Source organism: Zophobas morio, unplaced genomic scaffold (genome assembly GCF_036711695.1).
Source record: "Zophobas morio isolate AGI-343-1 ecotype UQ-CSIRO unplaced genomic scaffold, CSIRO_AGI_Zmor_V1 ptg000026l, whole genome shotgun sequence".
NCBI lineage: Eukaryota > Metazoa > Arthropoda > Insecta > Coleoptera > Tenebrionidae > Zophobas > Zophobas morio.
The window spans coordinates 2,869,944-2,897,440 of NW_026972131.1; the positions used below are offsets into that span (position 1 = coordinate 2,869,944).

Genomic DNA, 27,497 nt, shown 5'->3' on the forward strand with positions numbered 1-27,497 from the left:
GCTGGAGAAATCGGGAAAGTACAATTAAAAATAATTAATACAACTTTGAACTGCACAGTTCCACTCATAATTTGAGAGGCTGCTGGTGAAAATGTGTTCATTAACGTTCGTTTGCTCTTCACGGGTTCATTATTAAGAAATAACGTAAGAGCTTCCGTCGCTGAATCGTTGTGTTAAAAAATTAAGCTCTTGCTTAATAATTAAACGTGCAATTTAAATTCTTTTATTGTGAATAAACAGTTTAGCATTTCGCTGCCTTTCCTGTGATTAATACATAATGAGTTTATGACCGGCTGTTGCCGTGAAAGTCTCTCGAAAATTGTACACCGACAATGACCAAACCATAAACCATCTCTAAATGTTAAGTGCCACGCTAAATATTTGTTTCATAATTACCGCGCTAAAGACATTTTACAGCTCCATCCAGGTCCTTGTCAAATTTATGGCTTCTTCAGATAAATGACTTTTCCCTGTTTCAGGGGGTGCTGGCACTTCCAAGAATCAGTCATTTATTACATTTTTGGCAGTTAACAGAAATGTCACTTGACACGATGCATACAAAGGAAATACTTAGTTGAAATGTGGAATTATACGAGTATGTGTACAGGGTACAGGTGTATGTACAAAAAGGTGAATTTAAATGCCACCAGCATAATAAGGTTGTGAAGAGAAACACAGAAACGTCTTGACGTTGGCTACCAGTCCGGCTGTAAAAGCGGCAATAAAATCAAGAACACAAAGTGCGGATTCTACGATCTTCTCAAAAAGACTATAAAGAAATAAATCAATAATATTGTAAATACATCAGCACTTTCGTTCCGGTAGCCCCTTGGAATTGCACCTGTACTTAAAAGGTTTACTGTCCTTGAGTACAGGATGATTTATTGGCTCTAAATCGACAAATATTGTACCACGCCACACTAGAACATTTGTCATGTGTTCTTGTGACCGTCAAAAACAAATTCGTCCCAGGAATAAAACTTATTTGTTAGTACTGCAGAATCTCACTCAGATAAAACATTAATTTTATTCATTCTCATTAAATTATGTTAGTTTGAAACTATAATTCCAATCAGAATCACTTACCGGCAGCGCATCACACGTTTCGATGGGAAGAGGATCTTCAGTGCAGTACATCGGGTCAGACGGTTGAAGTATGGGCGGCCTGGGGGGCGGTGGAAGTAGGAATTCCGGAGGCGGCCCGGGACAATCGCATTCAGCTGCCGTTTCCATACCCCACATGGCCTCAAGACCTGGCGGTGGATCTTCTCCGTATTCTCGAGGCCTTTCCATAGACCTCACCCGATTACTGGAAAATAAATGACGATATTAAAAGCATACTTTAGAACTTGACGCGTATAATGTTCCTGATAATGTTTATTTATTCACGATAATGAGGTTGTTGGATAACAATGGTGTTTTCATGGCTGATTTCACGTGGTGGGTGTCGATCGGGTTATTAATTGCGAATCATAGCTGTGTGCGAAATGTTCCCTATTTGTATCCATTATATAGTTGGAAAAATTTTAAGCAAATAGTGGGAATAATGGACATGTGCGGAGTGGATTATGTTCACTAGAGTTAAATTATAAAAAAATATTTATATAGTGTAAGTCAGGTACCTACTTTCATAGCCGATTCGTATAGGGAGAGAATATTTGTTCCGTTTATGATTAAATCACAAGTTCCCCTATTTCGGCTGCTTATAATGTTATGATCCAACACTTTTTTAAATGTAGGTATGTAAAAACAGAAACCTGAAAATATTGGTTCCCCTAATTAGTGTATTATCCATTCACGATCTTTATATAATAAAGTAGGCTTTGATATTTTTTTTTAAGTTGGATAAATTGATTTGATGATTTAGTTTCTTTGTCTGCCAAATCGTATCAAAAACTAAAAATTAAAAAAATCGAGAAATTGAACAATAAAAAAATCAAAACATTGAAATCCCAGTAAGTTGATAAATAGGAAAATTTAAAAAACAAAAATTTTAAAAATACAAGAATTGAACAACAAAAAAAATCTAAGCCTGAAAACTCAGATTATTGAATGATCGAGAACAAAAAATCTAAAATTTAAAAATTCGACAAATTGAAAAATCATGGAACTGAAAAATCGAAAAGTCGAGATAGTGAGAAATCTAAAAACCTAAAACTTTAAAAACTGAAAAATTAAAATATCGAAAAATTTAAAAACCGAGAAAACACAATATCAAAAATTTGAAAAATTGAAGAAACGAGATATTGCAAAATTCCAAAGCTGAAATATTGAAAAACCTAAAAATGGAAGGAAAATTAAAGAATCGAAACAGTGAAAAAATCCCAAACTGAAACATTGAAAAATTGAGAAATGGAAAAATGGGAAAATCAAAAAAATTGGTCTAAAGAGTTTAGACAGTACTTCCCTCGCTATCGGAAACGTGACGACTGCATGCCTATTATGTTTTTTTTCACATTAGATTTCACGCTGTATATCCGAATCCAAAAAATATGAATGAAATGATAAATTACAAGAAGAGATTCATCATATTTTGTAAACTTTAAATAGGATTATACGGCAAACTTTTGAGCTGACGTCATCAATTTTTTAGAGGGGATAAGTAAATATATTGTGATTAAAACGGTCTTGGTTTAATAACAAAAAAATATTGTTCGTCTATAAAAAAAGCTCGTCTTAGACAAAGTATTTGTAAAAAAATATGTCGTAAAAAAATTTGCGTATGCTGGTCCCAACTGCGATTATGGTTTAAATATTTTTTAGAAAATCCTGTCACAGATGTAGAAACATTTGTGACAGCTAAAGAGGTTTTTTTGAGAAAATTATCTTTGAATTTAGACCAAATTGAAACAGACACTAGGCAACAGGCACATTTGGGCAAAAGAAAGAGAAATTAGGGTTACGGTTTCAAATTTTGGACGTATTTACAAACTTAGACCGACTACAGCAATAGCTAAAACTGTGGAGTGTCTGTTGTACAGTACATTTAGAGGTAACAGTCATACATACTATGGACAGCAAAATGAGGAAAAAGCTGTCAAGTGTTTTGAAATAAATAAAAATATAAAAACTGAACGGTGTGGCTTGTTTATTTCAAAACAATTTCCTTACTTGGCTGCTAATCCAGACAGGGTCTAGAGGATAGGAGTGCATTAGTCGAAATTAAATGCCCTTCAAAATCGCAAGATTTGTCTCCCGAAAAAGCGGTTAGAAAAAAATAATCAAATTTTGTACATTGACAGACAGAGAATTGAAACTAAAAAAAGAATCATGATTACAACTTTCAAGACCAGGGACAAATGCTTGTTACGGGTATTTCACAAGTTTATTTTGTTGTGTAGACACCCAAAGGAATAAATATAGAAAAAAATTATAAAGACGAAGAAATATGTAAAAAGATGGCAGATAAACTTGGCAGATTTTACTTTGGCGCATTATTGCCCGAAATAATTGATTCAAGAAAAAAGAAGAACCTGCCTCTGCGAGAGATTTTTTTAAAACAACTAAAATTTGTTTCTATTTTTTTATGTACTTTAATAATTTACTAGTACATTTTTCATCACCAAGACTTGCATATTTTTATTATAAATATATTTTGAAAATGATCTCTCGGCAAAAGAAAACATATACGAGCACTTTTTTCGAGTAAACAATGAAGGGAGAAGTTACTGGGCGCAGGGCTTTTTTAAAACACCTCGTTTCTGGGATAAGTAGTAGATACACTTAGCTACTTATACGTGTTAAACAAAAGCTGTATTTTATATATTTTTTATTATTATTATAAATATGTTTATTAGTTTTATTAATTAAGAAAGCAAAATATATATTAACAATAATATTACAATTAATTTTTAGTAATCATGTGTACTGAATTCAGGATCCTGAGTGGAGTAAAAATATTATAGTTATAGTTATAGTTTTAATTCAGTTTTATGATGGTACCTCATTGGGTAAAAGTTAATTTCTTTAACAATAGATTACTACGGCCGGTCCTGGCGGCTTGTTATAAAACTGAGTTCCTTGCCATAAATTAGAAAAATCAGCCGACAACTCTAACAATCAGCTTATGGTAAAGCAGGCGATAAGGATTTTACCTGGAAAGTCGCTTCCGTAAATTTTAGTGGCGCTCCTACCGGCAAAGTACTAACTGCTCAAATTCTGTCGAATTGATACCCATTTTTTTCAATAATTGTTAGTGTTTGTTAAAAACTCTGCTAACCAATAGATCATTAATTTTCCTCTGATATTCCTGTTAAAATTATTCGACGTATTTTGCATTAATTTGTGGTATATTTTGATTTTAATAAACACATTATTATTTAAACAAATTGTACCACTAACAAACATTTAATGACTCTGCGCCCTGTAAAAAGTGATGTTTTATCCATGTGCGAATTTTCAAGCGATTCTATGATGGTTATGACTCAAAAAACTTGAAAAGAAAACATAAAATGGTGCTTTTTTTACAATATTTCTCAGCCATATTTTTTTAGTTGATTGAACTGGTCTCTGCGCTCTAGAAAATGAAAAAAGCTGCAGTTTGATGTATGATACATCTATATTAATATCATTTTTTCATACAAAAAACCAAAAAAATGTTATACCTCGTCTAGCGAGTCCAATTTTAGTGTTTGTTCCTTACATATGAAATGAACACTACAAAAAGCCTGTTTTAAATAGCGTAAAGTTTTATGCTTTCTAAGAAATGGATACCGTTAACTTGGTCATTGCTACTGAAAACTGAAAGTATCGGCAACAATGTTTATATTTCTGGCATATTTTTTAACCTTTAATTTAATGCAACACAACCTAACGAAAAAAGTTCAGGGAATTTTTATTCTTCTGCATCGAATACCAACAAACTCACTAGATTTTCATGGCCAACCCTATATAAAGATCGTGAACGGATAATAAATATTTTTTATGATAAAGTTGGATTTTCTTTCAGCAACTTTTATCTTATAATAGACATTTCTGTAAACAATAAATTCAGAAATTTATATATCTCCGTAGATTTTTTAGAAGAAATTTGATAATGCCATACCTATAGCGGGTGTCTGGAAAATTAAAAGATTAACTCTTCAGTCCGTTATGTACGTGGGTTTCGGGAGTCCCAAAAAATAACAAAAAAATTCTTTATGATGTAGATTCTGAGTAACGATGGTGACTGAAATCCTTATTTATTTTTTGGACAATAACCATAACAACCAGTAGTAATTAATTGTGGATTATTATTAACAAAACAAACTGTCATTTTTCATTAATAAATAAACAAACAAAAAAAAGAATACATTTATAAGTTATAAACAAAAACAAAACCAACAAAAGAAAAATCCATTAATGCATAACCAACTAAACACTAGAGAAAATTCCTGTCTTGTGCATATAAGTAGGTAAACTCGTAATGTTCCGAAAATTTGATCACTTTTTGTAACAGTTGGTCATCAGTATTTGCTAAGATAAAACTGATTTTGGCAGATGACATTTCCTCTAAAAAAACAGGGTGGGTGGGTGGGGCTAATACCTACTAAGATAAGACTGATTTTGGCAAATGAGATATTCTCTAAAAAAAGAGAGGGTGGGTGGGCGGGGCTAGTACTTGCTAAGATAATACTGATATTGGCAAATGACCTACTTTCTAAAAAATGAAGGGTGGAAGGTATATCATTTGACAAAATCAGCCTTCTCTTGGCAAATATTTGCCCCGTCCACCCACCCTTTATTTTCTGCAAGGGTATGCCATTTGGCAAATCAGTCTTATTTTGGCAAGTAGTATCCCCACCCGCCCGCCCTTTATTTTCTTAGAGGGTACTTGAAAAAGTTGAAATGGTCAGTATTTGTCAACACAACATCACTGATTGTCCTCAACTGTGGAGTCAAATAAACATCCATGTACCTCAACCGAAAACTAACATCTTAAAATCGTCACCACTTTATCACGCAATTTACAATTATTCTAGAATAGAACATGATGTTGATATATTTTACTGCAAACCCTCAGATATGAAATTTCCTCATCTTACTGTCCTTTAGTAACGGATAACTTTCTCTTTACTGTCTTTATTTGCAAGATGGCCGACGTTACATCACAAATTGAAAGAGTGCTCTGTTTTGTTTGTGGATCAGGGGCAGTAAAAAAACGTGTGTAACTGTGTTTTGTTCGGATTGTGGTGTGTGGTCACATACGAGCTGTTACAACAAGAAAAATTGTTGTGACACAAGTTCTTCAGTTACGACAGAATATTTCTCTACAAGTAATGACGACGACGGATCAGATCAGAATAACTTATTCATTCAACAGACCCTGCTATGGGAAAATTCGATATTAAAGGATACGACAAAGGATTAGAAGAACTCAATTGAAGATTTGTGTTTGGTAATAAATGATCTACTTACAAGGAACTCGAGCTTAGAAAAAAAATTTCATGAGCAGATGAGAGAAGCAGAAATGAAACAACGGCAAAAAGATACATTGACATAAGAACAGTAGATTTGTGTTACTAGAATTCATCCTAAAACAAAGGAAGATGACGTATTAGAATAAGAAAACTGCTCTACTGGAACCAATTGTACGTCTGAAAAGTTTTCTACATTTAAGATTACTAGAGCTAAAATTAAATCGGAATTTTGGCCACAGGGCGTCAAAGTAAGCAGATTTTATTTTCCAAAATCGATTTTTACAAAAGTCCAAGGGAAAGGGGCCACACGTAAAACTTGTATTTACACCAAAAAATAACTTCGTTTCATCTTGTACACCAAAATATACAAGGTTTGGCCAACAAAATAGAAAAGCTTCAAGTTATGTATTATCTGAAATAAAATCTAGTATTGTAGTACTTAGCGAACATTGGCGGTCTTCTTACCAAATTAAGCTTATCAACTTGGAAAGCTATTTATTATGTTCTAGTTTCTGCCGTGACAAAATAAGACATGGTGGCGTATCAAACTTTGTCAACTCTAATTTAAAATCTGCAGACTTGACCACAGATTAAAGAAAAATCTATAGTTAATGTTATAGAATGCTGTGCGATAGATATTTTAAATATAAACTCTCCATAGTATCTAATAATATTTAGAACAATTGAACGATGTTAACCAAAAACATCCTAACAGTCAGAATTTAATGTCAAAAACTAATTTGTAAACATCCTTTATTTGTCTTAATTATTTTTATACCAAAATTTGAGGTAAAACTATGCGCCTTTAATAAATCTGGGATTATGTTTTAATCAAAAAGGTACCAAGCGACACAGCACTTTTTTTAATTGGTTGTGCAGTGCTTTGTTTCCTTGTAACTATCGTACAAACTTAGTGTTTTATAAGCGTCAATTTTGGCTTTATAACGAGGGTATTTACTCCGGTAAAACAAGGAAAGGACACTATTTTATTTGGAAAAAAAGAAAATAGGTCGTGGCGCACAAAAGGTGGGATCTTGTCTTAAGAGCTTAATACCTACTGAAAATTTTACCAAAAAGGATATAACAGAACCGACTCTGTGGTCTGACTCTTGTGGGCGTCAAAATAGTAATATAAAAATTGTATTCATGCTAAAATCAATTTTACAGCAACATTCTACTTAACAAACGATTTATTTGCAATTTTTTGTTTCGGAACATAGTTTTTTACCAAATGACAAAGATTTTGGAGTCATTAAGTATATACGCCACAAGATTATCCCAATATTATGTTAAATGGTAGAAAGAAAAATCCACTTATTGTTTAGTTTATGCAGAAAGAACATTTTTGTAGTGAAGCCGATTTAGAGTGTAGTGTCACAAATAGAAGGCATACATGAACAAAAAATTAGATGCTTGAAAACAAAAATGATTAAACTTACTAAAGATAAACCGCTTTCTATTTTTATGAAAAGTAATCAGGAAAATGAGATCTACAATGAAGTTTTGATGCATTAAAAGAAAAATTTTGGAAAATTGTCTACATTATGGCCCAATGGAAAAACAATTTCGCGTAAAAAGTTGCCAGATCTAAAAACATTATGTCTTTTTATTCCCGAGGGTGCAAAACTCTTTTACAAAAACTTACGGGGAATAAACTGTGAATTTTATGTGGAGGGTTTTTCAAATGATATCGATTTCGAATTAGGGGAAACAAATTTAACATAATAATTTTTGTTTTTGTTTCATGGCATATGTTCCTTTTTATAGCAGGTCGTTAAATTAATATAAATATATATAATATTTTTCAAAAAGTTACTTAGTGCCTTTTTACGGAATAATAAATTTAATATCATGGGTTTCTCAAAAAAGAACCAAGCGCCAAAATGCTTCTTTAAAACTGTAAAGGACTGGGTGTTTTTGATGCCATTAACAAAATAGACTACATTCTTAAAGTCATGTATTCTTAAGGCAAAAATTTTATTCAGACATTAATACAAATTTTTAGTTTTTAATGAAAGTTTACTCTAGTATTACTCAAATTGCAATTTTGTGGTTTAGTACGTTTTTGGTTAACGTGGTCCAATTATTGTTGTGGGAGATTTCAGTGTAAACTTCCTGGTAGATTCATCCCATAAACCGTATTTACTAGATTTATTAGCAACTTTTAATTTAGTTCAAACTATAACAGAACCAACTCTCAATAAGACATGTCTTGATAACATTTTTGCATCTGCAAATAACATTAAGTAATACACGCGAGTCGTAAATTTTAATTTAGCTGATCATACTGCTCAAGAATTATTATCTTTTAATCCAAGGTGCCCACCAATTCAAAGATCTAGTGATAGATATATACGCAACTTTTATTCGACACTTTTATGTCTGATTTTAGAAGACTTTTTGAATTATCATTTCCCTTTAAAAAAATTAAAAAACATGCTTAACGATTGCAAGAAAAAATGGATTACTTCGGAAATCATGAACCTAAAATATACTGTCTCACTTTGTGCAAATGTTAGCCTGCACTTTCCCGTTTTTAAGGATGAATTTAAAAAAATTAGCAAAGAATACAAACACTTACTAATTAAAACAAAACAGAATACAATGAAAACAGGCTTTTCACCTCCACTAACAAAAATAAAACTATGTGGGACATTATCAGAGAGTGTTCTAATAAAATTAAAATTAAAAATGAAGTTAAAATTACCCAAAATGGATTTTCTTTAAACAATCAAGATAGTGCCAATCTTTTCAATAAATATTCCATTAACTTGCCACAGTCTAAAACCTTTTGCCAGTCATAAATTCAGATATTCTCCAAATTATACTTCAACTAAAAAATTCTAAATCATCTGGAGATGATGAAATATCAAACAGCCTATTGAAAAAAGTAGGAACCATTATTGCTGAACCTATAGCACATATTGTTAATTTATCCTTAAGTTATGGACATTTTCCCATTGCACTAGAACAAGCCATAGTAATTCCACTTCACAAAAAAATGATCATCACGTAATCTAATTATAGACCGATTAGCATTTTACCTAGTATATCCAAAATTTTTGAACATGTCATAAACAACAATCTTTTGTCATTTTTAAATGATTACCTTAGACAAATATCCTAGTGTATGGACAAAAACATCTCTTGCCTCGGATTGTTTGGAGATTTTACAAAGGCTTTTGACTGCGTAAGTCATGAATTACTGCTTCATAAATTAGAACGCATGGGATAAGGAGTACAGCCTTTTACAGTGGTTCCAATCATATCTATCAGACAGAACTCAAAAAGTGCTTGTAAATAACACTCTTTCTCCAGAATCGACTGTCACTATCGGGGTACCCCAAGGATCAATTCTCGGACCGACTCTGTTCAATTTTTATTAATGATTTATTAAAATTGGTAAAGAAGACGTCAAAATACCAACTTCATTATTACTGGTGCAGACATTGATTTTCCCTAGTGCAACAATGGGTCAGTAAAAACAAACTATGCATAAACAAAGACAAACTTGCATTTACAATTTTTACTAATATGACAACCCTTCTTAAATATTTGCTGTATTTTCTGTATATTTTCTGAAGGTAAATAAAGTATTATTATTATTATTATTATTATTTAACAGTCTCTTTCTTTTTTGTAGTTTTTTGTTTTTAGTATTCGCTTAACTGTAAATAATATGCTGCCAATATTGTATTTAGAAAAGGTATTACAAACTAAAAATTCTTGTGCATGGTCTCTTTGGCAATTGAAGTGAAAATTGTATTAGTATTTAGTAAAATATACTTATACAGTTATTCATAACTGGTTCAGACCGTCTGAGTCAAAATAGCCAATAATTTAGTTACTAGTTTTTCACAACATTCCCCATAAAAATAAAAAATCAGAATTATGTTACATAGTTGACACATAAAACAATAAATGTTGCTTCATTGTACCTATTTTAAATCCATACAATTAAGTATAGTTGCAAAAAATTGGTGATTTAAGCAGGAAAATTTATCTTTATGTAACGTCATAAAAGTAATTAGGTAGGTATATGTCCAATGTACATATTTATAGTAATTAGTAAAGTACTTACAAATGACAGACATTCACGAATATTTTTCGACTACTGCAGATGTGCCAACAGTTTGTAATTAAAAATAAAAAGATAAGATAAGATAATTAGAGCAAATATGGAGATGTGTAATATAGGTGTAAACCACTTCCTTTGGCATTATTATTTATATGACGTTAGAACCAATACATTTCCAAAATTATAACTTAGCTTTTCGAGTAGAGGCACTCAGGCACATGACATGGATAAAACCACGAAAGCCGATAATACATCCCGGTCATTAATAGATGGCGCTGGGAGTTTAAGATATGAATGTAATATCTCTTCACCCTCTCTGTGTTATATGCGACTTGCGATAACAACATTTGTAAAACAAAAAATATTTTTGTTTTGTTTTACAATTGAATTGTTTTTTTTTAATTCCGCCAATTATTATTATTAGTTTCAATTTTTTTTGTAAAATTACTTGATCTATAGTTGAAAAGAATTTGTAAAATAGGAAACACTAATATCATTTATTCACGTATTCAATTGTTTAGTTTCACACTCGCTACACACCTTTATAAAATAGTCAGAGGACGCAACTTTACGAGTTTCGCAGCACAGCACTGTATTTTTTTATAACACATCATCACTGAACCATAAATCCACAGAAAGCGGGTTAAAGCAACTTTAAAAACGATGATAAGTACACGATTTCTTCATTGAAACTTTAGTCGGACAGTCCTTTTCCGTGAAATGAATAAACTGTCACGCACTCAGGAGGTCCACGATATGCACTACGATCCTACAGCAACGAAAACCGAAAATAAACTGCCGTAAACTACATAGTCGACTTATTTCAAACAGCTGCATGCTTTCTACTTGAGTCTTCAGACACCCCTCCACGAGGCATTGACCAATCGCGCCGCGGTGTGGTAGGGATGCTGAAGAAGCGAAGGAGGGGATAATAATATCATTATTTTCTAATTTACAGTTGGCCATGTTTAGTCACAGGTAGTATTGGAATTTCGGACGAAGTTCTACATGGGCGAATGGATATTGTGGTCAGATTGTAAGAACTGAAATCTCTGAGGGAAAATCGGTTTTGTATCGGTTTCTGAAGAATTGTTGTAACGTGTCCAGTCGGGCTGAATGCGTTAGTTGGTACATATGTACATTGATTAATAAGTGTAATAAACAAACATATAGTGTAGATATGTATTTATCGATACAATTTATGAGATATCACAATGTCAATAAATTACTCAGAGGAAGTTTTCTAATGACTATTACAGTAACGAATAGTACAGTTGGGGTATTAACCAGTGACTAATGTCACGATTATTTTATTCGTTTCGGTTTATTTGGGATATAAAAAAAATAATAATTGTTATCTGGAATTGTTATTGTTTAGACCCTCAAACACCACGCAAGTGAGAATTTTAAAATCAATGTTCAAATATCACGCTACGAATTTATAAAACGTTATCTCGTGGAAAAAAAATCAACTTTAGATAGACTTCAATTATTATTTGTTATTTATACAAATATTTGTTAAATGGAGATATATGACATCGAATTTTTGTTTTGTGTTGCAATAAACTACACGTCTATACGTGTCTCAATAAACCTAAATTAACGTGACTCATTAAGTGATAAGATTAATTATTAAGTTCCTATGCAGAGTGTCTTTCTTTCTTTTTAAGTACACGTAACAAAATGTTTGCAAATTTGATAAAATATTATAGCAAATAATAAATTTCGAACCTAATTTTTTGTATGTGTACCTACAGCCTAAAATAACATAAGTAAATAAGAAATTCATTCAGTCTATCTACTTTGACTGTCAAATAAAAACCTATTCTATCATACAAATTTGTTGAATTTGTTCTTGTTAATTTAAAAAATATCTTGAAGAAATCCACACTTGTTACTCTTATTTGAGGAGATTAAAATATTTCTACACTCAATAGGTTGAAATACACAATTAAAAAAAAATTGTCCCGGGAAAATACGTAGAATCACTTTAATGTTGCTACCAAATTTCATTTTCACCAGCCAAAAATTTATTTCCTACATTATACTAAATTGACAAATCTCCATAGTTTATCTTTACAAAATTTGAACAAAATAATTTTGTAGTGTAATAAATACCTAATAAACCTAAAATCAGTTGACGAAGTTAAACTGATAACGGTTTAAATGTTAGTTCACATGTCTACTATAACACGGAGTCTTTAAATTTATAATCTAGGTAGGCCGGTAATTTAGAATCGTATCTGCGTGCGGATTGCATACACTACACGTCGGTCAAGTGTCAAGTTAATTGCAGAGCCGTAATATCTAACCTAAAAAAGAGACTTTTTATTTCAAAGCCAACCTAGATTAGTAATTTAAAGAATTATACGGTATTATAATTAATAGCGAACTTTTCGAATTTTATTCTCACGCTATTTTGGATAGATGCCGTGTAATACTAATGATAACAGTACTGTATTCCGAAATTTTCGAGAAGAGTGAACAATTTAATCACTGAACTGAAAAGCGTTTATCCGTATATAGCGTAAGCTCAATAAGTACAAATGGGCTTTCAGCAATAATAACAACAACTTGAAGTGTTTAAATTTATACACAGAAAGAATGTAACGTAGAAATTAGTTTGATTTAAATGAATTTGTCGTCTCAAAACAGGATTAAAATTATTAATTAAGTCACAATCGAATAAAGTGTTCTGAATATTGTAATTCTTATTTAATCATTATTAAGAAAATGGTGTGACTCGTTCTTAATGTGACCAATAAAAATTAGAGAGTGATTAATTTTATTAAATTTAATTTATCTAATGAAAAAACGGAGATAAGTTAGTTTGACAGATATATTTTGGTTAAAAATTTACCACGCTTAACTTTAAAACGTCTGCAAAATTTCGGTTTTGCAGTTCCTAATTTAATCAATAAAATAAATCGACTCATTCATAATTTTTGTTACCCTGTACAAGCAATACAAACATTCGGGCAATGATAAATGAAGTATAGATTTATTCGGCATAATTTTGAGATGACGCCATCAATTTTTTTTCCGAGGGGCGGGGGGGAAATAAATAGACATATTTTGAATAAAAATTTAACATGTCTGCGATAATTTTGAAACACCTGGAAGATTTGAAAGTATTCGATTTCGCGGTTTCTGATTTAAGCCATAAACTAAATGGACTCGTTTATTAACATTTTTTGTCACCCTGTATATCTAAGTAGTTCTAAAAATATGAAGACAATGATCAATCGCATCAAATATAGAGAAAAAAAAATTACGTCATCCATTTGTTGGCGGGATAAACAAATCTGTTTTGATTAAAGCTTTACCGTGTATACGATAAAATTTAAAGGTCAAAATTTGAAAACATCTGGTTTCAAAATTAAACTGAAAAATGTTATAAGATTTTGATTTTGTTTCCAAAAATCTGGATGTCATGGGTAAAATTCAACACATATTCATGAACCACACTGGTAAGAGTATGTATGTTATTTTATACAATTTAAAAACCATTTACTATGTACAATTTTGAGATGACGTCACGACATTGTAAGAAACTACCATGTGAAACTAAGTTGTTGTTGTTGAAAGAAAACTATATACCTATGTCAAGAAAAAAACAAGTCAAAAATTAAGCCCCGCCCACCCACCCCAATCTAAAATGTGATGAATTTTTCATTCGTTGTTAGTCCGAGGGGCGGAGGTTAAGTATAAAATCGATATTTTCCAAAATAAAAATTTACGATTTTAAACGTCTTCAAGATCTTGGGAGTGACAAGATCATTACATTTACCTATCCATCGCCGTCTCAGTGGTATTGATTTCATTTCTTATGAGCCCGGGGGCGGAGTTTAATTGCAAAATCCTTATTTCTTCATAAAAACTTTCGTTTTTTTAAGTTTGGTGTTAAGTGAAACCTGTATATATTTAGAAAAAAAAAAGAAATAGAAAGCCCCACCCACCCGCCCTTATCTCAGTTGTGATAAATTTTTCACCAAAACATGTTTTAAGTAAGTATTATCATATTGTTCAAAATAGATCATTTTAAGAAAAAGGAGACTGTGTAACCTTCTCAAAAACAAAAGATGTTTTACATGATAATTTTTTGTAGAGAAACAAAGATTTTGCAATTAAGTTCCGCCCACTTTGGCTCACGGTGAATAAAGAAAAATCATCACAAATGCGATAGGGTGGGTGGGCGGGATTTGTATTTTGCAATTTTTGTCTTAATATACATAGCCTTCCCTTCACAATAAAAAACTGGAAACATGTTTAAAATGGTAAATTTTATCCCCTAAACTTCTCTACAAATTTATTGTTGTGAAAAGAAAACTATGTGCACATATTAAAAAAAGAAAGCATAATGCAAACCCCGCCCACCCACCCTTTTCTCAATTGTGACAACTATTTTTATTCGTCGTGGGGCGGAGCTTAACTGCAAAATATTTATTTCTCTACAAGAAACTACCGTGTGAAATTTGTTTTTAAGTATTATGTTGTTGAAAGAAAATTGTATATTTCAAGAAAAAAGAAGTCAAAAATTAAGCCCCACCCACCCTCCCCAATCTCAAATGTGATGAATTTTTCATTCGTTGTTAGTCCTAGGGGCGGAGCTTAATTGTAAAATCGATGTTACTCAAAATAAAAATTTACGATTTCAATCGTTTTAAATATCTTGATGTGAAAAGATCATTACATATATGTATCTAGAAAAAAGGCAAAATTTAAGTCCCGCTTATTTTTCACCATCTCACTGGTATAGATATTATTCCTTATGAGCCCGGGGACGTAGTTTAATTGCAAAATCCTTATTTTTTTACAAAAACTTATCGTCAAAAACATGCTTTTTTTTAATATGGTGTTGAAAAAAGCCTGTGTATATTTAAAAAAAAAAAAAAAAAAACAAATAGAAAGCCCCACCCACCCGCCTTTATCTCAGTTGTGAACAATTTTTTACCAAAACATATTTTAGGTATTATCATATTGTTCAAAATAGATCATTTTGAGAAAAAGGAGACTTTGTAACCTTCTCTCCCCTACTATGTCAACAATAACAAAAGATGTTTTACATGGTAATTTTTTGTAGAGAAACAAAGATTTTGCAATCAACTCTGCCCACTTTGGCTCACGATGAACAAAGAAAAATCGTCACTAATGCGATAGGGTGGGTGGGCGGGTTTTGTATTTTGCAATTTTTGTTTTAATATACATAGCCTTCCCCTCACAAGAAAAAACTGAAAACATGTTTAAAATGGTAAATTTTGTCCCCCACACTTCTCTACAAATTTACCCTTTGAAACGTGTTTTAAATTTACTGTTGTGAAAAGAAAACCATCTACACATATTAAAAAAAAAGAAAACATAATGCCAAACCCCGCCCGCCCGCCCCTTTCTGAATTGTGACAACTATTTTTATTCGTCGTGGGGCGGAGCTTAATTGCAAAATACTTGTTTCTCTACAAGAAACTACCATGTGAAATATGTTTATCAGTATTATGTTCTTGAAGGAAAACTGTAGATGTCAATAAAAACAAGTCAAAAATTAAGCCCCGCCCACCCACCCCAATCTCAAATGTGATGAATTTTTCATTCGTTGTTGGTCCGAGGAGCGGAGCATAATTGTAAAATCGACGTTTCCCAAAAATAAAAATTGGTCTAAAGAGTTTAGACAGTACTTCAATCGCTACTTGACGACTGCATGCCTATTGTGTTTTTTTTCTCATTACATTTTTGTAGTGGGAATTTAAAAAAAAATTGCGATGACGTCATCAACATTTTTGCAAGGACACGTATATCAGTTGGGATAGATGTAGTGTAATACTAAGAATAAAATTATTATATTCTCAAATTTTCGGGAAAATGAATTGGGTCGTTTTGAATATTGATTTGTAATAATCAATAAAATAACGAAACAATTTACTCACGTATACGTATCAGAGGCAACTGAAAATCGTGTATGTATAAACATTCTTAATTTAAGATGACAGGCGTAACAGCATACGTGAGAGTCAAACAGAGAAACTGTAAACAAAACGACCATCGGTTTTATTGCTTCGACTTCCGCTTATTATATAAAACATTGGGTTTTATTTTAATTCTTGACGGTGAAATTCACAATTGGTTGATTATAAACATGTCTATTTCACATTCGCGGAACCAAGTGATCGCATAAAACAAATGCAGGTCTGTAATGTTAAAGTCGATGTAAATAAGCGATGCTACCCTTATGTTTCAACCGAGTTTTTCCTTTAACAAATTTTGTGTCTACCAAATTGGGTTGGTTGGGGTGTAATACTAATAATAAGTGTTGCCTTTAATTTAATCAATAAAATAAATTGACTTCATTAATTTTTTTGAACCACCTCTTAAGAAAATCTAAAAAATATGAATGGAATGATAAATCACAAGTACAAACTCATCATATTTTTTGCATTTTAGATAGGATTTATTCAGCAAAATTTAAGGGTGACGTCATCAATTTTTTTAGGAGGGATGAACAAATACATTTTGAACAAAAGCTTACCATGCTTATAATAACTTTAAAATATTCCCAAGATTTCAAAGCATTCGGTTTTCTAATTCCTGATTAAATCGATAAAATAAATTCACGCCTTCATTAATTTTTTTGAGTCACCCTGCATATGCAAATCCAAAAATATGAATGGAATGATAAATCACAAGTACAAACTCATCATATTTTGTACATTTTAGATACGATTTAATCGGCAAACTTTTGAGCTGACGTCATCAGTTTTTTGTAGAAGATAACCAAATATATTTTGACTAAAAATTTATTATGCTCTTTATAACCTTAAAACATCTGCAAGATTTCAAAGCATTCGGTTTTGTAGTTCCTGATTAAATCAATAAAATTAATTTACGCATTCATTAATTTTTTTGAGTCACCCTGTATATGCAAATCGAAAAAATTTGAATGGAATGATAAATCACAAGAAGAGACTCACCATATTTTGTACATTTTAGATAGGATTTATTCAGCAAAATTTTGTGGTGACGTCATAAATTTTTTAGGGGGGACGACCAAATACATTTTGATCAAAAATTTACCATGCTTATGATAATTTTAAAATATCTTCAAGATTTCGAAGCATTCGGTTTTGTAGTTCCTGAGTAAATCAGTAAAATAAATTTACGCTTTCATTTATTTTCTTGAATCACCCTGTATATGCAAATCCAAAAAATATGAATGGAGTGATAGATCACAAGTACAGACTGATCATATTTTGTACATTTTAGATATGATTTATTCGGCAAATTTTCGAGCTGACGTCATCAAGTTTTTGGAGGGGATAAGCAAATATATTTTGACTAAACATTTATTATGCTCTTTATGACCTTAAAACATCTGCAAGATTTGAGAGCATTCGGTTTTGTAGTTCCTGATTAAATCAATAAAATATATTTACGCATTCATTAATTTTTTTGAGTCACCCTGTATATGCAAATCCAAAAAATATGAATGGAGTGATAGATCACAAGTACAGACTCATCATATTTTGTACATTTTAGATATGATTTATTCCACAAACTTTTGAGCTGACGTCATCAAGTTTTTGGAGGGGGTAAGCAAATATTTTTTGACTAAAGATTTATGATGCTCTTTATAGCCTTAAAACATCTGCAACATTTCAAAGCATTCTGGTTAGCAGATTAAAAATTAAATTTCAAAATGTTGTTTTATAATTTTGATTTTTTTTCCAAAAATCTGGACGTTTCGGGTGAAAAGTCGATTCGGAGTTGTAAACTACATGTGTAGGACTATGTTATTTTATACAATTGAAAACCCATTTACTATGTACAATTTTGAAGTGACGTCATAGCATTAGTGGTGGGGATGATTAGACAAATTTTGGTTAGCGTTTTACCATCTACATGATATTCTTAATATAAGTACAAAATTTCACAACAATCGGTCGAGTACTTTCGGAGATTATCTGTCTAATAAAAATCCGGGGGCAGACGGACAGACGGACAGACGGACGGACAGACGGACGGACGGACAGACGGACAGACAGACGGAAATGGGAGACCTATTTCTTCGTCTTCTAGGGGTCATGAAAGATCGAGAAAACGTAAAAGTAGAGAGTCGGCCGACGGACTCGATTACAATACTTCCTTTGCTTACGCTCGGGAAGTAAAAATTGACGATTTTAAACGTTTTAAATATCTTGGCGTGAAAAGATCATTACATACATCTAGAAAAAAGACAAAATTTATGCCCCGCCTACCTATCGCCATCTCAGTGGTACTGATGTTATTCCTTATGAGCACGAGGGCGGAGTTTAATTGCAAAATCCTTATTTCTTTATAAAAACTTATGTTTTTTTTTAAATTTGGTGTTAAATGAAACCTGTATATTTTTAGAAAAAAAAAAAAGGAAATAGAATGCCCCACCCTTATCTCAGTTGTGATAAATTTTACACCAAAACATGTTTTAAGTAAGTATTATCATATTATTCAAAATAGATCATTTTAAGGAAAAGGAGACTGTGTAACCTTCTCTCCCCTACTATGTCAACAATAACAAAAGATGTTTTACGTGGTAATTTTTTATAGACAAACAAAGATTTTGCAATTAAGCTCCGGCCACTTTGGCTCACGGTGAATAAAGAAAAATCGTCACAAATGCGATAGGGTGGGTGGGCGGGGTTTGGATTTTGCAATTTTTGTCTTAATATACACAGCCTTCCCTTCACAACAAAAAACTGAAAACATGTTTAAAATGGTAAATTTTATCCCCTACACTTCTCTACAAATTTATCTTTTTAAACATGTTTTCAATTTATTGCTGTGAAAAAAAAACTATGTACACATATTAAAAAAAGAAAGCATAATGCAAAACCCCGCCCACCCGCCCTTTTCTCAATTGTGACAACTATTTTTATTCGTCGTGGGGCGGAGCTTAATTGCAAAATACTTATTTTTCTACGAGAAACTACCATGTGAAATTGGTTTTTAAGTATTATGTTGTTGAAAGAAAACTGTATATGTCATGAAAAGAAAATCAAAAATTAAACCCCGCCCACCCACCCCAATCTCAAATGTGATGAATTTTTCATTCGTTATTAGTCCGAGGAGCGGAGCATAATTGTAAAATCGACGTTTCCCAAAATAAAAATTTACCATTTTAAACGTTTTAAATATCTTGGCGTGAAAAGATCATTACATATATTTAGAAAAAAGGCAAAATTTAAGCCCCACCTACCCATCGCCATCTCAGCGGTACTGATGTTATTCCTTATGAACCCGGGGGCGGAGTTTAATTGCAAAATATTTATTGCTATATAAAAACTTATCGTTTTTTTTTAAGTTTGGTGTTAAATGAAACCTGTATATGTTTAGAAAAAAAAAAGAAAATAGAAAGCCCCACCCACCCGCCCTTATCTCAGTTGTGAGAAATTTTTCACCAAAACATGTTTTAAGTAAGTATTATTCAAAATAGATCATTTTAAGGAAAAGGAGACTGTGTAACCTTGTCTCCCCTACTATGTTTTACATGGTAATTTTTTGCAGAGAAACAAAGATTTTGCAATTAAGCTCCGCCCACCTTGGCTCACGATGAATAAAGAAAAATCGTTACAAATGGGATAGGGTGGGTGGGCGGGGTTTGTATTTTTTATTTGTTTTCTTAAAATACATAGCCTTCCCTTCACAACAAAAAACTGAAAACATGTTTAAAATGGTAAATTTTATCCCTCACACTTCTCTACAAATTTACCCTTTTAAACATGTTTTCAATTTATTGTTGTGAAAAGAAAAGTATGTACACATATTAAAAACAAGAAAGCATAGTGCAAACCCCGCCCACCTGGCCCTTTCTCAATTGTGACAACTATTTGTATTGGTCGTGGGGCGGAGCTTAATTGCAAAATACTTATTTGTCAACAACAAACTACCATGTGAAATTTGTTTTTAAGTATTATGTTGTTGAAAGAAAACTGTATATGTCAAGAAAAAAAGTCAAAAATTAAGACCCGCCCAACCTCCCCAGTCTCAAATGTGATGAATTTCTCATTCGTTGTTAGTCCGAGGGGCGGAGCTTAATTGTAAAATCGATGTTGCTCAAAATAAAAAATTACGATTTTAAACGTTTTAAATATCTTGGCGTGAAAAGATCATTACATACGTCTAGAAAAAAGGCAAAATTTAAGCCCCGCCTACCCTTCGCCATCTCAGTGGTACTGATGTTATTCCTTACGAACCCGGGGGCGGAGTTTAATTGCAAAATCCTTATTTCTTTATAAAAACTTATCGATTTTTTTCTAAGTTTGGTGTTAAATGAAACCTGTATGTATTTAGAAAAAAAAAAAGAAAATAGAAATCCCCACCCACGCGCCCTTCTCTCAGTTGCGATAAATTTTTCAGCAAAACATGTTTTATATCAGTATTATCATATTATTCAAAATAGATCATTTTAAGGAAAAGGAGACTGTGTAACCTTCTCTCCCCTACTATGTCAGCAATAACAAAAGATGTTTCACATGGTAATTTTTTGTAGAGAAACAAAGATTTTACAATTAAGCTCCGCCCACCTTGACTCACGATGAATAAAGAAAAATCGTTACAAATGAGATAGGGTGGGTGGGCGGGGTTTTTTTTTCATTTTTTTTTTCTTAGTATACATAGCCTTCTCTTCGCAACAAAAAACTGAAAACATGTTTAAAATGGTAAATTTTATTCCCCACAGTTTTCTACAAATTTACCCTTTTAAACATGTTTTCAATTTATTGTTGTGAAAACAAAACTATGTACACATATTAAAAACAAGAAAGCATAATGCAAACCCCGCCCACCCGGCCCTTTCTCAATTGTGATAACTGTTTTTATTCGTCGTGAGGCGGAGCTTATTTACAAAATACTTATTTCTCTACAAGAAACTACCATGTGAAAAATGTTTTTAAGTATTATGTTGTTGAAAGAAAACTGTATATGTCAAGGAAAAAAGAAGTCAAAAATTAAGACCCGCCCACCCTCCCCAATCTCAAATGTGATGAATTTTTCATTCGTTGTCAGACCGAGGGGCAGAGTTTAATTGTAAAATAGATGTCTCCCAAACAAGAATTTACCATTTTAAACGCTTTAAATATCTTGGCGCGAAAAGCTCATTACATATATCTAGAAAAAAAGCATAATTTAAGCCCCGCCTACCCACTGCCATCTCAGTTCTAATAATGCTAAGTAGGGTAAAAAGATGAGTGACGCGGTGCGCAGAAGCGATGCGCAGTGGTCGTTCCCGTGTGGTGGCGCTGCGATCGGTTTGTGTCTTTGCTGCGGCGCTGCTATGGTTTGCGTCTTTGCTATGGTTTGCGTCTTTGCTATGGTTTGAATGTTCCGGTAGATGTCTCTTTTCGCGCGGGAATTTTTGTGTGTGAAAAAAAGCACAGTTGCCTCACGATGGATTCGAACCCATCGGTCCCGCCGTGCTGTAGAGTCGCTTGTATCACACGTCCAACACGCCCGACGCTGAACAGTAGGAATAATCTCGAACTGATGATAACGATGTCCTGGCCTGTCGTATTGTTGGTTGTCTAATGTTCGGGGGGCGGCGGCGGCGGCGCCTCCTGAAATGAAAATCCCTGGCTCGGGCCCCCTTGCTTTGGTGTGTGGGGTTCTGACTGCGGTCTTATGCGAGTTAAATCTGGGGACGCGGGCTCCTGACGTTTTAAATTTGGGGGCGCGGGCTCCTGACGTTTGAAAATTGGGGCTCCTAACCCTAATCTCTTAAAATCTAACCTCACTTTTCGTACGAAATTATTATAGGAATAATCTCGAACTGATGATAACGCTGGCCTGTCGTATTGTTGGTTGTCTAACTTGCTTGTTCGGGGGCCCCCGGACACTGGTAATTAAAAATAAAATCCCCCTAAGCCTTAATACTGGGGCTGGGCCCCTTGCGTATAACTTTGGTGTCTGGGGGCCTGACCTCGATCTTATACGACTTAAATTGGGGGCGCCGGCTTCTAACGTTTTTAAATTTGGCGGGGTAATTTAAACTCAAAAACTCTCTGGGCTCTTAACCCTACTGTCTTAAGATGTAGACCTTTAAATCTAACCTCACTTTTTATTTAAAATTATTATCGTTAAATAGTAGTAACATAAAATAAAATTTCCCTACGTCGGGGGGTCGGAGTTCTGTACTCCAAACACCAGTGTCTTAAGATCCGGGGGCCCCCTACGCCTTAAGATGAGGGCCCCTACGTCTCAAGATAGGGCGCAGGCCTCTGATCGGGCCATGTGTTTAAAAATTGGCGGGTAATTTAAAATAAAATTCCCTTACGTCTTAAGATGAGGTGCACGCTCCTGGATGAAGCCCCTCTAAATCTAACCTCACTTTTCATTCAAAATGATAATCGAAAAATAGTAGTAACAAAAACAAAAAATTTTAAACAATGATATATTTATAAACTTACAATACATTTGAAAAAAATTAAACTATCCATTATAAACAAATCTTAAATCTAATTAACATAAAATATAAAAGCAAAAATAAACCATAGAGTACAAAACTAATGTCTAATTAACTAATGAACACATTTTACATAATTCATTTTAAAAAATAAAAAATAATATAAAATGAAAGCGAAAACGAAAACTACAACAGAAACAAAAAAACTAATAAGCAGAATTAATATAATTTTTAATAATATTCATAATCAACTTCCATACTTTTGGAGTCTTCTTCTTCTTGTAGAGTCGTAAATCGATCTTCATGTATTTTCTTTCGTTGCGAAACTTGTAATTTAGGTTCTAAATAGATGGATTCTACTTGTCGTATCCGTCTTCGAAATCGTTCACCATCTTTAGCGTACTGTTGCCAAATAGCATCACATCTCAATTGGTGATAAGCGAAGGACCATTTCACCATTAAATGTATTTTCGGAGGGTTAAAACTAGAATGAATAAGTATTTGTAAAGATTTTAGTTTGTATTAATAATTACCTTTTTTCCTTTAAAATAAAAGGGTCTTGCGATTCGCTTACAAATGTATGTCCGTTATGAAACCTCACATTTCCGGGCGAAGATAATAAAAAATGTTCAAACTAAAATGATCGGTTTTAGATTGATTTTATAAAAAATGTAAACTTACAATTCGTCTCTTCGTTAACTCGGAGACCGGCTAAGATTTTTTCTTCTACATATGCTTTTCACATTTTGTACGAAATGACCAGGTAATATAGCATTTTGTTGGAATATATTCTTTTACACTATCCAAGGCTCGTTTCAATTCTTTAAGCTCCACACAGAACGAACGAAATGAGAACTGTCTATTTAAATATTTATTGCACAATATCGAAAGATCTTCATACACTTTCACGATTCGTTGATAAAGATAATTTTTGAGTAGAGTAGAGTCTTCATGTGGGTAGCGTTGTAGAAAATCATGAAGCGAATGGTGAACTTGATTCTCTAATCGATTTACGGAGAATCTTTTCGCTTCCTCACAACAAAACTGCGAAGAGTAAACAACACACCAGCCAGACATCATGACAACAACAACTACTACTACTAAATTTGTTCGCATGCGTTGTCTATCGAGGAAATCAACAAGAAATCTGTTTCCAGTATAAAACCACATGTTTCCGTTTTTTCGATAAGCATTAATGAAGAACGCTAAAAACGGTGTTCTAGAGTGATAATGGACGAATTAAACCGCTTAGCAGCTCGATACTTTAAAATTTTATTGTGAATGATGATGCAGTTTGCTCTAGAGGTTATCAATAGGAAATCCTTTTTCGGTTGTGAACGATTCCACACGTTCAATGTTAAATAAGATCTCTTGTGGTTTTTAGCATTGGTGTGTACTCTACGATAGCATCGTGTATGATAATTACGTAGGCTTTTGTATCTTGAGGAAACTCATAGTCCGACTCAAATTGAAGTGATACATCTACAGTTGAATAACGAATAGGTTCGGGGTGCTTTGAGCAGTCTAAAACGAATATTGAACGAGTTTTAAAATCGTCATATTTCAATATCGGTTTTGCTCTATCTTGATCGTTGAATTGTTTATAAAAATCGCAATATGCTTGATATGCTTCTCTGTAACGAGTTTTTCTAAAATCTAATTTCCAAGATTCGTATGGATATATACTCGAATTTAAGTGTAGACGTATGCTTCTCATATCGATATTGTCGAATTTGGTAGCATCGGCTAGGGGGTTATTCTTTCTATTAGTTTGAAAAAATACTATACAATAAAGAGGTGTGTGTACACTTTGCAGAGTTTTCACTTTCCACACTTCGTTTTTAGATCTTGGCAGAATGGGCAATTCATGAATATCCCACTTTCTAAATGGTACCAATATAGATTTACTTGTGTTGATTTTATTTAACATCTGGAGTTTAATATCATCGTTCGGAAAGACATGTTTTGCTATTAAGGTAATATTTTTTATATTCATTGTTGCTCTCCTAGTACCTGTGCTCATATAGCAATTATCATCAGATCTACTACGCACTAATCTTAGTTTATGTTTTCCAGTAATTATACGACGATAATCGTAAGGTAAATTTAGCAGAATCGATAAAGGTATTCTCAATGAAAATGTTTTATCTCTAACGTTATATGGTTTAATACCATTACCATCCATATTCCATCCTGCTCCTCCCAATTCTTTTGATTCATCTTCACCGTAACACAAGAATGTTTTAACTGTTGATAATAAGCCCACATCTCGTACTACATCAACTTCTTTATTGTTGAGTTCATAGCTTATGCTTTCAAATAAAAACGCTCCAGCGTTATTTGTTAAATAAATATCTCCATTTAAAGCTGGTATATTATTAGGCAAAAGGTCATCAGAGTTAAATTCTCCGTCAATGTCAAGGTAACACTCGGATAATGGTATCATAAGATCTTCTTGATTTATAATGATGTCAATGTCATCATTATTATTAAATGTACGCACTTCAGGGTTGTACGTATGTTCTTCTTCTTTAATTATACTGTGATCTACTTGAGGTCGGTCGAATATTTGAAGTTTTTCTGACATGATATCCTAAAGACTTGAGAATATTTACACTTTGAGACGACAATTGATGTTGTGAAGACACTAATGATGCTTCTTCTTCTTCTGGAAGTGCTTGGAGTGGTGACTGCTGCGATACTGAAGTATAATGTGAAAATCCTCTTCTTTTAAGAATGTTGTATACTAATCCCATAATTACTTCTTTTGAGATTTTAACGCTAGTCTCACCACAATTTCTTGACCGTTAAAATCAATAAAATTATTGTCTTGATCGACTATGTCGAGAGTTATATTGCTAATGAAAGATTTATTAGTGAGCGGTAAATATATTTGATTTGTTGGCTCAATGAAAATTTGCTCTCCTGGATTGACAGTAATAGCGGTTTCGTAGATGGTATGTGATCTTTTACTTTGATAATAGGATCCTGTAACTATATTACATTCCACTCGAATCGTGCTCACTTTTATAATATTTACAGGTAAATCGCTTTCGTGTAAAGTATTTGCAGGTAGCTTTCTACTTGAGTATCCAAGTCTTTTGCCTATACTGTCATTGTGGCTGAAATTAACTCCATATTTACTCTTCAATTCACACTTTAAAGTATTAAGGTTAGGTTTCAGAGAAAAAATTTTTGATCGTTCTTTGTCACTGGTACATTCTGGGCAGAGAAAATTCTGAATATACTGTTCTATTGCATCTATCTCGTAAGCTCCCTTAGGGAAAATGATCTCTCTTTCCTTACTATCACCTTCTTTAAAATAATGAAACTTGTTTGTTCCTTCCTCGATATTTGGAATATTATTCGTGGTTAGAAATCCTATAAGAGCCAATGAGTATTCGTAGTGTGGGTCAAGTTCAATAACAGGATTATACGTAGCACTTAGTCTACTTGTATTACCGACAAGTGAAAACGTCGTATGCATGATGAAGACTGAGGTAGAAAAATGTCGGTCAGGTTACTTTATACCAATTTTATTTTACTAGACAAAAATTGTAAACACAAATGTCCACAATTATATTTTAATTTTTGAAATCTTTTATGATTAAAGTATATTTTACAATTTTTAAAATATTCTATTAGTTCTGGTGGTGGTTTCAAATTACCGTAACTGTCAAAATAATAGACATTTTTTCCAAATTTTTTATAAGCTACCCAGTGAGTGCCTGGACCAAGCGACAAATCCAAATTAACTATGGCTTTTTCATAGTTTCTAGGCCCGGCTGGTGGTAATGAATTTCTCATAAATACACCTCTAAAATTAGAAATTTTTGATAACGAAGCATATTTTCTTACATCCTCATCCGATAAAGGTCTTTTGGGTAGTTCTAGTAAAAGTTTTTTGAGACGTTTTCCAAAAATAAACCGTAACCGTCTTTACGTTTTCGTAAAAATAATCCGCTTCCTTGTTTTCCTATTGCTATAGCTTCCATTGTTTTGTTATGACGTTGTTCTTCGTCCAATTTTTGTTTCGCTTGTTTTGCATCGTTTACCGCTTTGGCTATACCAGCTGCACCTCCAGACAAGGCACCAAGGGCTGATAATCCTCCAAATATCAACGGTAGAAGTGGTAAAAATCCTCCCTGTTTAATTGGAAGGACACGGGGTATTTTAATTCGATTCCGACCTCCTGCTTTTTTTATTGCTAATCGAGCGGTTTTTAGTGCGTTTTGTATAGTGTTGATACCCTCACGACTGTTTTTTTGTATTGATGGGCTCAAAACAGCTCGATGAAAAGTTAGTTTAGATTTTTTTCTTCTTGATAGTGAAGTAGGACTCATGTCGATAGTTTTTTTTTTTTGCTTCTTTTTTGTCACTATAATTCGTTAGCTACTTTTTCAATCACTTGTTGTCTAGCACCAAATCACTAGCGATTGTTTGACTATATATAGTTTGAACGATTGCTTGTTAGTTGCGAAGCAGAGTAAACCTCTTCCTTCAACAATCAACATAAAACTGAATTAAAATTGCTACTGAGGAAGCATATATATATATTTTAAATTTCAAAATTAATACTCATTAGTGCAATGCGCAT

The 27,497-nt window shown here is 32.8% G+C and overlaps 1 protein-coding gene and 1 long non-coding RNA gene across 2 annotated transcripts in view; both read right to left on the bottom strand.

Annotated features, from left to right (window-relative positions):
* The window catches only part of LOC135136003 (uncharacterized), a 68,711-nt gene extending 58,194 nt beyond the window's left edge, over positions 1-10,517 (bottom strand). Inside the window, exons 1-2 of the mRNA XM_064065111.1 lie at positions 10,480-10,517; positions 1,087-1,309 (exon numbers count right to left, since the gene is read on the bottom strand). Of these exons, the coding sequence (XP_063921181.1) occupies positions 1,087-1,293 (207 nt within the window). The 5' untranslated portion in view covers positions 1,294-1,309; positions 10,480-10,517. The remainder of the gene's footprint in view (positions 1-1,086; positions 1,310-10,479) is intronic.
* Positions 10,518-22,958: 12,441 nt separating this feature from the next.
* LOC135136497 (uncharacterized) lies at positions 22,959-24,512 on the bottom strand. The gene is made up of 3 exons (XR_010281714.1): positions 23,582-24,512; positions 23,434-23,534; positions 22,959-23,384 (listed from the first exon to the last, which is right to left on the bottom strand). It is a non-coding gene; the product is annotated as an uncharacterized LOC135136497 (long non-coding RNA).
* Between the last annotated feature and the right edge of the window lie 2,985 nt (positions 24,513-27,497).